The 10,170-nt window shown below is 45.0% G+C and overlaps 1 protein-coding gene across 1 annotated transcript in view; it reads left to right on the top strand.

Moving 5' to 3' along the window:
* LOC142971987 (cryptochrome-2-like) overlaps positions 1 to 9,178 on the top strand; it is an 18,381-nt gene extending 9,203 nt beyond the window's left edge. Inside the window, exons 5-11 of the mRNA XM_076112742.1 lie at positions 1 to 114; positions 327 to 452; positions 1,808 to 1,993; positions 2,125 to 2,276; positions 7,973 to 8,175; positions 8,408 to 8,488; positions 8,616 to 9,178. The exon at positions 1 to 114 is cut by the window's left edge and continues 27 nt beyond it. Of these exons, the coding sequence (XP_075968857.1) occupies positions 1 to 114; positions 327 to 452; positions 1,808 to 1,993; positions 2,125 to 2,276; positions 7,973 to 8,175; positions 8,408 to 8,488; positions 8,616 to 9,178 (1,425 nt within the window). The remainder of the gene's footprint in view (positions 115 to 326; positions 453 to 1,807; positions 1,994 to 2,124; positions 2,277 to 7,972; positions 8,176 to 8,407; positions 8,489 to 8,615) is intronic.
* Positions 9,179 to 10,170: the final 992 nt, after the last annotated feature.

The following is a 10,170-nucleotide window of genomic DNA, read 5'->3' as shown; positions in this document are numbered from 1 at the left end:
CGTGTCAACACGTGCTCTTTGTATGCAAGTCCTACTGGCCTCAGCCCCTACCTGCGCTTTGGCTGTCTGTCCTGTAGGGTTTTGTACTACAACCTCAGGGAGCTCTACATGAAGGTACTTTGGATACTTTGTTCTCTGTCAATTCTAATAATGAAAGTCACAGTGGAACACAAGTTAATAGTGTTGTACACTTCTGTACAGTGAGGGGCTTATATGTATGTATGTATTTAATTGTTCTCTTTGACCATCAAATTTGGAATCACAACAATTGCAATGATCTTTCTTCTTTGTTGTTCTTTACTTCTTTCAATCTTGTGCTTTGTCAGCTTCGTAAGCGTTGCAGTCCTCCTCTGTCCCTGTTCGGCCAGCTGTTATGGAGGGAGTTCTTCTACACAGCTGCTACCAACAACCCAAACTTTGACCGCATGGAGGGAAACCCCATCTGTGTCCAGGTGGGCCTTTGCGTCACTCTATTTAAAAGAAGAGGTTCACACTTAACAGGTCATAAAATTGTCAGCACTGTAGCCTGTGGATATGTCTCCCTTTATATTGTCTTATTTAACGGCAATTGTGAGTTAAATATTCTTTTCAATTTTATATGTATAGCCCAATATCGTCAATGATAAATTTGCCTCACAGGGCTCTATTATCTGTACAAGATCTGACATCCTCTTTTCTTGGACCCTCACAAGGAAAAACTGTTAGAGAATATGACAGAAATTATAGATATGAGATTGGTGATAGCATAAGTAGTAGTAATAGTACAACTACAATACAAAAATAGTACAAACAATAACAGCATTAGTGAAAATACTGGAATGATGTCACTAACAATCATAATCATAGTGGGTGTCAGCCAAATGGTAGCAATGGGTTGCAGGCAGTACCACGGTGGCAGGCACAACCACGGTCCAGGTGTAACCATAATCCATAGAAACATGTAAGGCGAGAAAGCACAATGACTCTGGGTAAGAAGCCAAGTTAGTAACCCCCAGCAGTCTAGGCCTATAGCAGCTTATCTAGGTGCTGGTCCAAGACAAGCCTGAGCTAGCCCTAATTATAAGCATTATCAAAGTGCAAAGTCTTAAACCTACTTTTAACTGTGGTGTCTGTCCCCCAAACTGAAACTGGGAGCTGGTTCCACTGGAGAGGAGCTTCATAGCTGAAGGCTCTTGGTCTTATAGCCTTAAAATAGACATTTTATATAACATTTTACATAAAGGACAACAACTTGTTAAGCACTGTAGTGCAAATGTAAGGTTCTAACCACATTATTTACATTTTCAAGGTTATGTTTTTTGCCACAATATATTTGCAGTATACTGTGTATTGAAATACAGTACTGACGCATCTGTACTTCAGACACAAGCTACAATTTAAACATAGACCCTTATTGATATTTTCGGAGTAAATTGTCAAAAGTCAGTAACTACAGACTCGCCGCCCTGTGGTTATGAAGTAAATGCAAATACGGACCACATACAACCAGCTATAGCTAAAGCCCACCTCTTGCTCGATTTGATTGACCCAAGTGTGACGGTGACAAGCGGTGCGACTGGTGCTTATTAAAAGCTGACAATATTTAAACTTGTATGCCCGTCTAAAAGCCACTATAAAAACCGAGACACATGGCGAGAGGAGCGTATGCCCTGCGTACCGTACCATAGGAAAACAATGATTTTTCAGGCGACACGTTTCTACGACTTGTCTTGGTGTGATCGGGGCCTTAGAGATAAAAAGGATTCTCCTGTAGAGAGAAAGAAGAGTATATAGTTAATATCTGTCTTGCACATATGTTTGTTGTCAGATCCCATGGGACCAGAACCCAGAGGCACTGGCCAAGTGGGCTGAGGGTCAGACTGGTTTTCCCTGGATTGACGCCATCATGACTCAGCTCAGACAGGAGGGCTGGATCCACCACCTGGCCCGACATGCTGTGGCTTGTTTTCTCACCAGGGGAGACCTGTGGATCAGCTGGGAGAGCGGCATGAAGGTACAACGGAAAAGTTTCTAATAAAGTAATCTAAAACACAAACTCAAGTTTTGCAGCATCAATGTTCACTTTAAGACCAATTTCTACTATAAATCAAAATATTATATAAATATATTTGTGTGTTCCTGCAGGTTTTTGAGGAGCTACTGCTGGATGCAGACTGGAGTGTAAATGCTGGAAGCTGGATGTGGCTGTCCTGCAGTGCCTTCTTCCAGCAGTTTTTCCACTGCTACTGCCCTGTTGGTTTTGGAAGGAGAACTGACCCATCAGGAGACTACATCAGGTAGACGTAATGCTGCTACTTATACATCATCTTCTACCATACCATGTAATTTTCCATATTAATAATATTAATATTATAGTAACTTCTACCTTTGACTACACAAAGGTGTATCTTTTATTTCAGCACAGCTAACTCATGAATAGCTGGAATCTTCAAAGCTTCATTCATAACTTTGACATAAGAATTAGTTTCATTAATAACTTAGGATCAGTGTCCACATAGTATTTTTTTCCGAGCACCAGCCAGCATCTTTTTTTAAGAGTTTGTGTGGATGCTTCAAGCGCTTTAAATCTCTGAACTTTCCATAAAGGCGCTGCACTCTGCCAGCACTTTTCTGCAAAAAGAAACACTATACAGACACTTGGCCTTTCAGAAACATTGCTGGCCATGTTTTTGAACATTGTCCACCGTCTTTTCCCAGCTCTCTCTCTCTTACACACACAGTGAGCACTGCAGCACATCGTCGTCTCTGTAGTTGTCTGTCTTGTGTCCAAAAGTCAAAATGTGTTAATAAAAGATTGACGTATTCATCATTTCCAAAATTCCCATGTTTCTAGAGAGCAAAATATTCTATCCATTTTTGTTGACGTTTAGCTTTCATAAACATTTTCACTGCAGTCAAAAAACAGTTTGCTCTCCCCTCTTGCTGCGGAGCACACAAAGGGAGGCTCACACCTGTATTAACGGACTCTCGAAGCTTTATTTGAAAACCTCAATGGGCGCTTTAAATTTAGAAAATGACATTCTGTACAGGCCTAGTGTGGCGAGTAATGATGACTCTTATGACTTTGCGTCACGTACGTGTGTTGTTGGTGTAAAGGAAAACAGACAGTGCCAAGCTCAATGCAATTACTGCACATATAGCTTTTAATGTCATATGTTTATTATTCAGGATTTTTATATGCCTCCATGGCCATAAGCATTATGATTTTGGTCTGTGCGTCTGTCCGGTCCATTCTTGCGAACACAGTATCTCATGAATACCTTGAGGGAAATTTCAAATTTGGCACAAAAAATTACTATGACCTCACAAAACGTGGTTTTGGCCATAACTCAATAATTAATTTACTAATTATGACAATTTGACACACATGTCTAATGGGATAAAATATGTTGTTCCTTAAAAGTATCAGCTTAGTATTGGCTATGTACTGTTTTTGGGTTACTCATCTAGTCAGTGTTTTTATTTGGGGGGGCTGACCCACTTCATGATGGAGGATGACCATGCACCCGGCCTGTCTGGCAATTGAACACCTCATGGCGGGCTGTAGTTTTATGCCACTGTCAGTAAGAGTGGCCCATAATCACCAGGTGGTGATACTGGGATTCCGCCTGCTGTATGGCTGCAGACCCAACAACATCAAAGAGGCTCAGGGTTGTCCACCTCCTCGCCCGGGTGGACAACCTAGAGCCCCTCACTATCCTGGGCACATTGATCAGCGCAGCCGTGCTCCTTCCCAGCTGGCTTTTCGGGTGCCTGGAGCACCAGCCCCATGTGGTCACCCCACCAAAGGCTTTAGGGGTCCAGACCTGAGGTGCGATGGACCGGTGTCAGACGCTTTTCTCAGCAGCACCTCAGCTACTGGGAGAGGGAGAACACAGACCCTTGGGTGGTGTCCACACTCTCCAAGGGATACACATTACAGTTCCGATGCCGGCCACCCACTTTCTGCGGCGTCAGAAAGACCATGGTCAGAGATTCAAAAGAATCCGTTGCCCTCAGGCAGGAAATTGTTGCCCTCTTAGACAAAGACGCAATCATGCCTGTAGAATGCCATACACAGCTCAGTGGGTTCTATCCAGTGTATTTTTTAATTCCGAAGAAGGATGGCGGGTTTTGCCAAATCCTAGACCTGAGAGGGTTGAACAAGTGTATAAAGGTTCTGTCATTTTGAATGTTGCAAATGGCAGACATTCTCCAGACAGTGGAACAGGGGGCCTGGTTTGTGTCAATACACCTCAAGGATGCCTATTGCACCTTACCACTGGCAGTTCCTAAGGTTCGCCTTCCAAGGACAGGCTTACCAAGTATTTTACAAGATAAAAGGATCATTTCACTTGTAAATATAGCTCAAGGCAGATTGAGACTCATCACATTCAGTACACAGAGTTTAACTTGTTTTGTAGTTTCCCGTTCTTTCAAGAGGTTTGACAATCTTACCTGGACTAATGATTGGCTAAACATTTCAACTGGGCTGCAGGGAGTCATAGATACAGCAATGCTCCTTGGTCATGTAAGCCAACTGGGCCTTACGGTGAACTACTCAAAGAGCAATCGCACACCCAGTCAGAGGGTAGGTTACCTGGGCATGACACTCGACTCACAGTCAATGAGAGCCTTCCTTTTCCAGAAGAGAATGGAGGCTATTCAGCAACTTTAAGGTTGCTTCCAGAGGGGCAGGGTTTTGAAATACAGCCTCTTTCTCAGCCTGCCGGGCCCCCCTTACGTCCCCTTCAAATCTGGGTCAACAGGCTCCACTTGGATTCCAAGTGGCACCGGGACAGGAACGTCAGGGTGTCCAGCTTTTGTTACCAGACAATGAAGCCTTGGAAGAGAACACTATATCTTACCAAGGGGGTTCCTCTAGGAGTAATCCCTTCCTACCTAGAGGTGGTGGAGACAGACGCCTCTCTATGGGTAAGGGTGCAGTCCGACAGTGCAGGACCATCAAGGGCCGATGGAGCGTGAAGCAGGGGTTAGAACACATACCCGCAATATATCTGACTCTGCGACATTTTCTCCTAGCACTGACGGGCCGGCGTGTTCTCATCTGGACAGGGAGCCTCGTCAGTGTATCATATCAATCATCAGGGAGGCACCAGGTCCAGGCAGGATGTGCAAGTGTCACAACAGCTCCTTATATGGACATTTCCCCACTTCCTGAGCCTCAAGGCCATTTATCTCCCTGGAGTGCATAAAATTGCAGCAGATGTGCTGTCCCGCCAAGGGCCACCCCTCGGTGACTGGGGGCTCCATCCAGATGTATTTGGATCCGGTATGGCAGAGCGGAGGTGGACGTCTTTGCCTCAGAGACATCAAAGCATTGTCCCTTCTGGTACTCCCTAATGGAGAGAACCAGTCTTCTGGGGCAGGATGCCTGAGCTCATGCTTGGCCAGCCTTCCCTATGTTGGGACCATGTGCTTTGAAACAAAGGGATCTGGCATGTATGTTCCTTCAGGGGCCTGATTTAGGTAAATTACATTACAGTCATTTAGCAGACGCTTTTATCCAAAGCGACTTACAATTCAGAGTCTATCACATTTCTACACCGTAGGCACAGCTACGGGAGCAATTTTTGGGGTTAAGTGTCTTGCTCAAGGACACATCGACATGCGACTTGCAGAGCCAGAGCCGGGGTTCGAACCACTGACCCTCTGATTGAAAGACGGCCCTGCTATCCACTTAGCTACAGTCGTCCCAGGTAAATAGCAGGTAAATAGCATTTAAACCCCCACAAGAAAGGATTTCACACTTACCTGTGAAATCTTCACCCAAACGCAACACTGCCCTCCCATTGGTCAAGGCCCACAGACACCCCAGGACCACCCGTTCTTCTACAACACTTTTGCTACATCCACACTACTCCGTTTCGATTTGGAAGCAGATTTTTCAAATAGAAACGATCTCCGTCCACACGGGCGTTTCAGCATCATTTTCGAATTGATCTGCATCCACATGGCAACCTTCAAAGACGGACAGCACGTGACCACACTGGGCGTACACTGGGCATGCGCATGACGGTGTAAACAGGAAGTGGATTGGTTGCTTAGTTTAAAAAAATGACAGAGTAATAAAGTAGTCTTTAATAATGAAAGGTTGTATTTGATACTTAAGATCTTCCTTAAGACAGTTCGTGGAAAGTTTTAGAAATTTTATTTTTCAGACTTAGTTACAGCACTGCGGGTCTTTCTAGCTCTCTCTCTCTCACATCAAATTTACTTTAAAATTACAACACTTACACAAACGTTTACTAGATTATGGTCCATAAATGTGGTCAACACACGTCTCTCACTCGTTTCCTCCGTGTTGTTGTTGTCTGTTCTCACTCGTAGCTCTGAATAGCATTTACTGCTAACTGTGGCTTCAGACGGCCGCTCCATAAGGCTCTCTCTCACATCAAATTTACTTTAAAATCAACACTTACACGTAAACGTTTACTAGATTATGGGTCCATAAATGTGGTCAACACACGTCTCTCACTCTATTCTGCTCTTGCTTAGCCATCATGTAACATGGCTGTCTGGACTAGCTAGCTTCTAAGCTAATTTTAACATTACCACCAATGGAGAAATGCTAACCGCGATTAGCATTTAATACAACACAAATGCTATACTAAAAGAGCGAATAGAATATATCTTCGTACATCTTTTCATGCTTCATGAAGAAATACTTACAGACTAATGTCCCTCAAGGCTACCAAACGGAAGAAGTAAAACGTTAGTGCAGTGTGTCTTCTCATTAGAATCTAAAAACAATGAGGCACTAACTACGGCAAGAGAGGAGGGATAAATACAAGCATGAAAATGCAATGACATTCTACCACACAGAAATGTGGGGGCAGAACACACTCGTTTCCTCCGTGTTGTTGTCTGTTCTCACTCGTAGCTCTGAATAGCATTTACTGCTAACTGTGGCTTCTGAAGGCCACTCCATAGGTCTGATAACGCCGCTGGTCACGCCGCTCGCTAATCGCTCCAATAACAGCTGCTTCCTCCACAGAAATGCAGACTTTTACTGCACAACAGCTGCTAGTACAGACAACAAAGCAAGCAACGCTTGAAATTCGTTATCCATGTTGAAATGAATCACTGGTAACCCTGGCTGTTTGTTTTGTTCCGGGTACGGGTCACGTGATAGCGAGTGTGACGAATCAAGGAAGGAGACGTCATGGCTGCTAAGAACCAATCAAGTAGCAAACACGGGTGTGGGCGTAATTTTTTCTAAACACATCCGTTTCCGACCATCCACACGCAAACGCAACCCCGGAGTTTTCAAACTCCTCCAACCTCGGGGGTGTTTTCAAACTCCTTCGCTTAGGGTGCTCCAAAACTCCGGCGTAGTGTGGCCGCTCAGTGTAAACGTAGCAAAACATATGTGTTTCCAAACATAAGCAGAGTAGTGTGTTTCACCCCCAAATCTCTGCCATTCCATGCGATTCAATTCGCAAGTAAGGAGGCAAGGACACAACATTGCTGTTTTTAAAAGAAAAGCCTAGGTAACAGTTTTAGATTTACTGGACCAAACAAGACTGTTTGTTTTGTTCTTGTTTCGTATCCTGGAAAAGGAAGCGGACAATTTGCCTGCAGAAGTGAAGAAAACAGATTCTTCAGTGAAAGAGAAGGACACTTCTCTTTCCAATCAAGTCGACAATGCCGGCCAAAGGCCTACTGAATATAAAATTCAGTTTATGAACTTACACTTATATTTTATTGAATATTCATTAAATAACTATTTTTGAAGGATTTTTGAATGGATGCTAATTTTAAATATATATTTTTTAAATCTCACATACCCTCTGGAGTGCCTTCACGTACCCCCATTTGAGAACCACTGTGGTAGCCCATGCCATCAGTGTATGAATGGGTGTGAATGGGTGAATGACATGTAGTGTTGAAGCGCTTTGAGTGGTCGGAAGACTAGAAAAGCGCTATACAAATACAGTCCATTTACCATTTACCATGAAATTTCCTGCAGGCGTTACATCCCCATCTTGAAGGACTATCCCAACCGGTACATCTATGAGCCGTGGAATGCCCCGGAGTCGGTTCAGAAGGCAGCCAACTGTGTGGTGGGAGTTGATTACCCAAAACCAATGATCAACCATGCAGAGGGCAGCAGGCTCAACATTGAGAGGATGAAACAAGTTTACCAGCAACTCTCACATTACAGAGGACTTAGTATGTCAACTAACCTAAGATTTATATATATATTATATATATATACACGGAGATATTTATTCTTTGGTCCATTTTGTGTGTGTGTGTGAGACACTCTCACTCACACACTCTCTCTCTCTCTCACAATCTCTCTCTCACACTCACACTCTCTCACACAATCTCACTCTCACACACTTTCACTCTCACACTGTCTCACACTGTCTCACACTCTCACTCTCACTCTCACACTCAGGTCTTCTAGCATCAGTACCAACGATCCAAGAGGAGGCGGAGCCACCAATGACCAATGAATCCCAGACCAGCAGTGGCCCTGGTAGGAGTAAACACAAAAGCAATATTCTCATTTTCTTTGGAGGATATATACAAATGTTATTATAACTATTACTCAGGTACATATTTCACTGTCAAACTGTGTTAATTATTATCTCTTGTTATCTTAGACTCTCCTCCCAAAGGTCCTGCTGATTATGAAGCAGTTGGCTGCTCTATAGCTCCTGATTTGTCCACAGTCTATGCATCCTCCACCTTTGCCCCATACCCAGACCTGGAGGGTGCAGCAAACAGTCACCCATCCCAGACACCCTGTGGCTCCTCAGGATCACACATACCGCCCTCTGTAGCCGCCGCAACGTCTACATGTGCCTGCCATCCACTGTCCACAGTGGCTGCTCCCTCCTCAACATCAACTCTGAGCAGTCTTTCATTGTCCAAATCCTCTTCCCCTTCATGTCCCATCATGTCCCCATCCCCCAGTCCAGCCATGACAACGACTCAGCCCTCCTCTCTAGGGCAGAGGAGTAAAGGCCTTGCTCGCAAGTTGCGGCGCAACCAGAGGCAGCAAGGGCCACACAGCTGCACTCCAGCAGCCAGGGAGGGAGAGAGGAGAGCAGAGGAGGAGAGAGAGGAAGCAGGAGGGGAGGAGAGGATGGAGGAGGACGTTGAACAGGAGGATGAGAGAATGGAGGAAGGTACTCCTGAAGAGATTGCTGAACATCAGCAGTGATTCTAGGTGAGCATCTAGAAAAATACGTTAAAGAGTAAAAAAGTTGAAGAGAATGAATGTAATATATAAAACATTTTCTTTCATTGTTGACAATGGCAACATTGCCTTGGTGTTTGGATTTTACTGCTAATATAAATAGCATAGCCTCAGCCGTCCGCTCACTAATTAACACCTAATTAGGTACATTTGGTACATTTCCTACAGAAAAGGAAATGTACTGCTGTTGGGATCTGACCCTGCTCTCCTGGCTGGCTGAGACCTTCACACGTGCTTTTCAAACAAAGGAGCAGCCATGTTCCTTCCTTTCACCAAAACGCCTGACCTGGAGTCTGCAAGAAACCTCATGCCGGATGACCACACCCCCCAGCTCCAGCAGAAACCTGATGCTGGTCCCTCATTGGCCAAGAAAGGGCCCCCCACTGGTTGTGCCACCTGGTTTATAAGCCTGAGCACAGCTAGAATTATTCCTCTTCCGTCCAGACACCGCTGGTGTAAGGAGATCCACAAGGCTCTCTTCACTCCGGACATGCGCTGGTGTCAGGAGGTCCACAAGGCCTCTTCACTCCGGACTCGTCCAGGCAACAAGAACATTCACGAGGAACCGCGGCCTCATCAAATCCTATCAGGTCACATGTAACATTTGCTGGTCGAACAGACTGTGTTTTATTTTGAGTTTTGGATCCTGTAGTGCGAGAACGGATAACTCCTATGCCCCGTTCTCCCACCCTTTTTGTGTACACCCCGCCGGCAGAAGGTAACAATCTTTCCTCGCCGAAGATTTCCGGGAAGGACGACCCAAACCTCGTCCCTCAGCCGAAGTTAAAAAGCCCCTCTCTGCAGCGAGGAGGCCGAGTCTGCGCCAGCCAGCCCCGAGGCCGCGCCATCGAGAGCCAGCGGCTACTCGAGGACCGAGTGATCCCTACCACTGGAAACAGACCCTACCGAACGAAGCTTCTCAAAGTAAGAGTTACTGGTATCTGGGCCTAGCTTAG

This window comes from Anarhichas minor, unplaced genomic scaffold, assembly GCF_050575085.1.
Source record: "Anarhichas minor isolate MPS153535 unplaced genomic scaffold, ASM5057508v1 ptg000005l, whole genome shotgun sequence".
Taxonomy (NCBI): Eukaryota; Metazoa; Chordata; class Actinopteri; order Perciformes; family Anarhichadidae; genus Anarhichas; species Anarhichas minor.
This window is presented reverse-complemented; position numbering and strand designations above follow the sequence as displayed.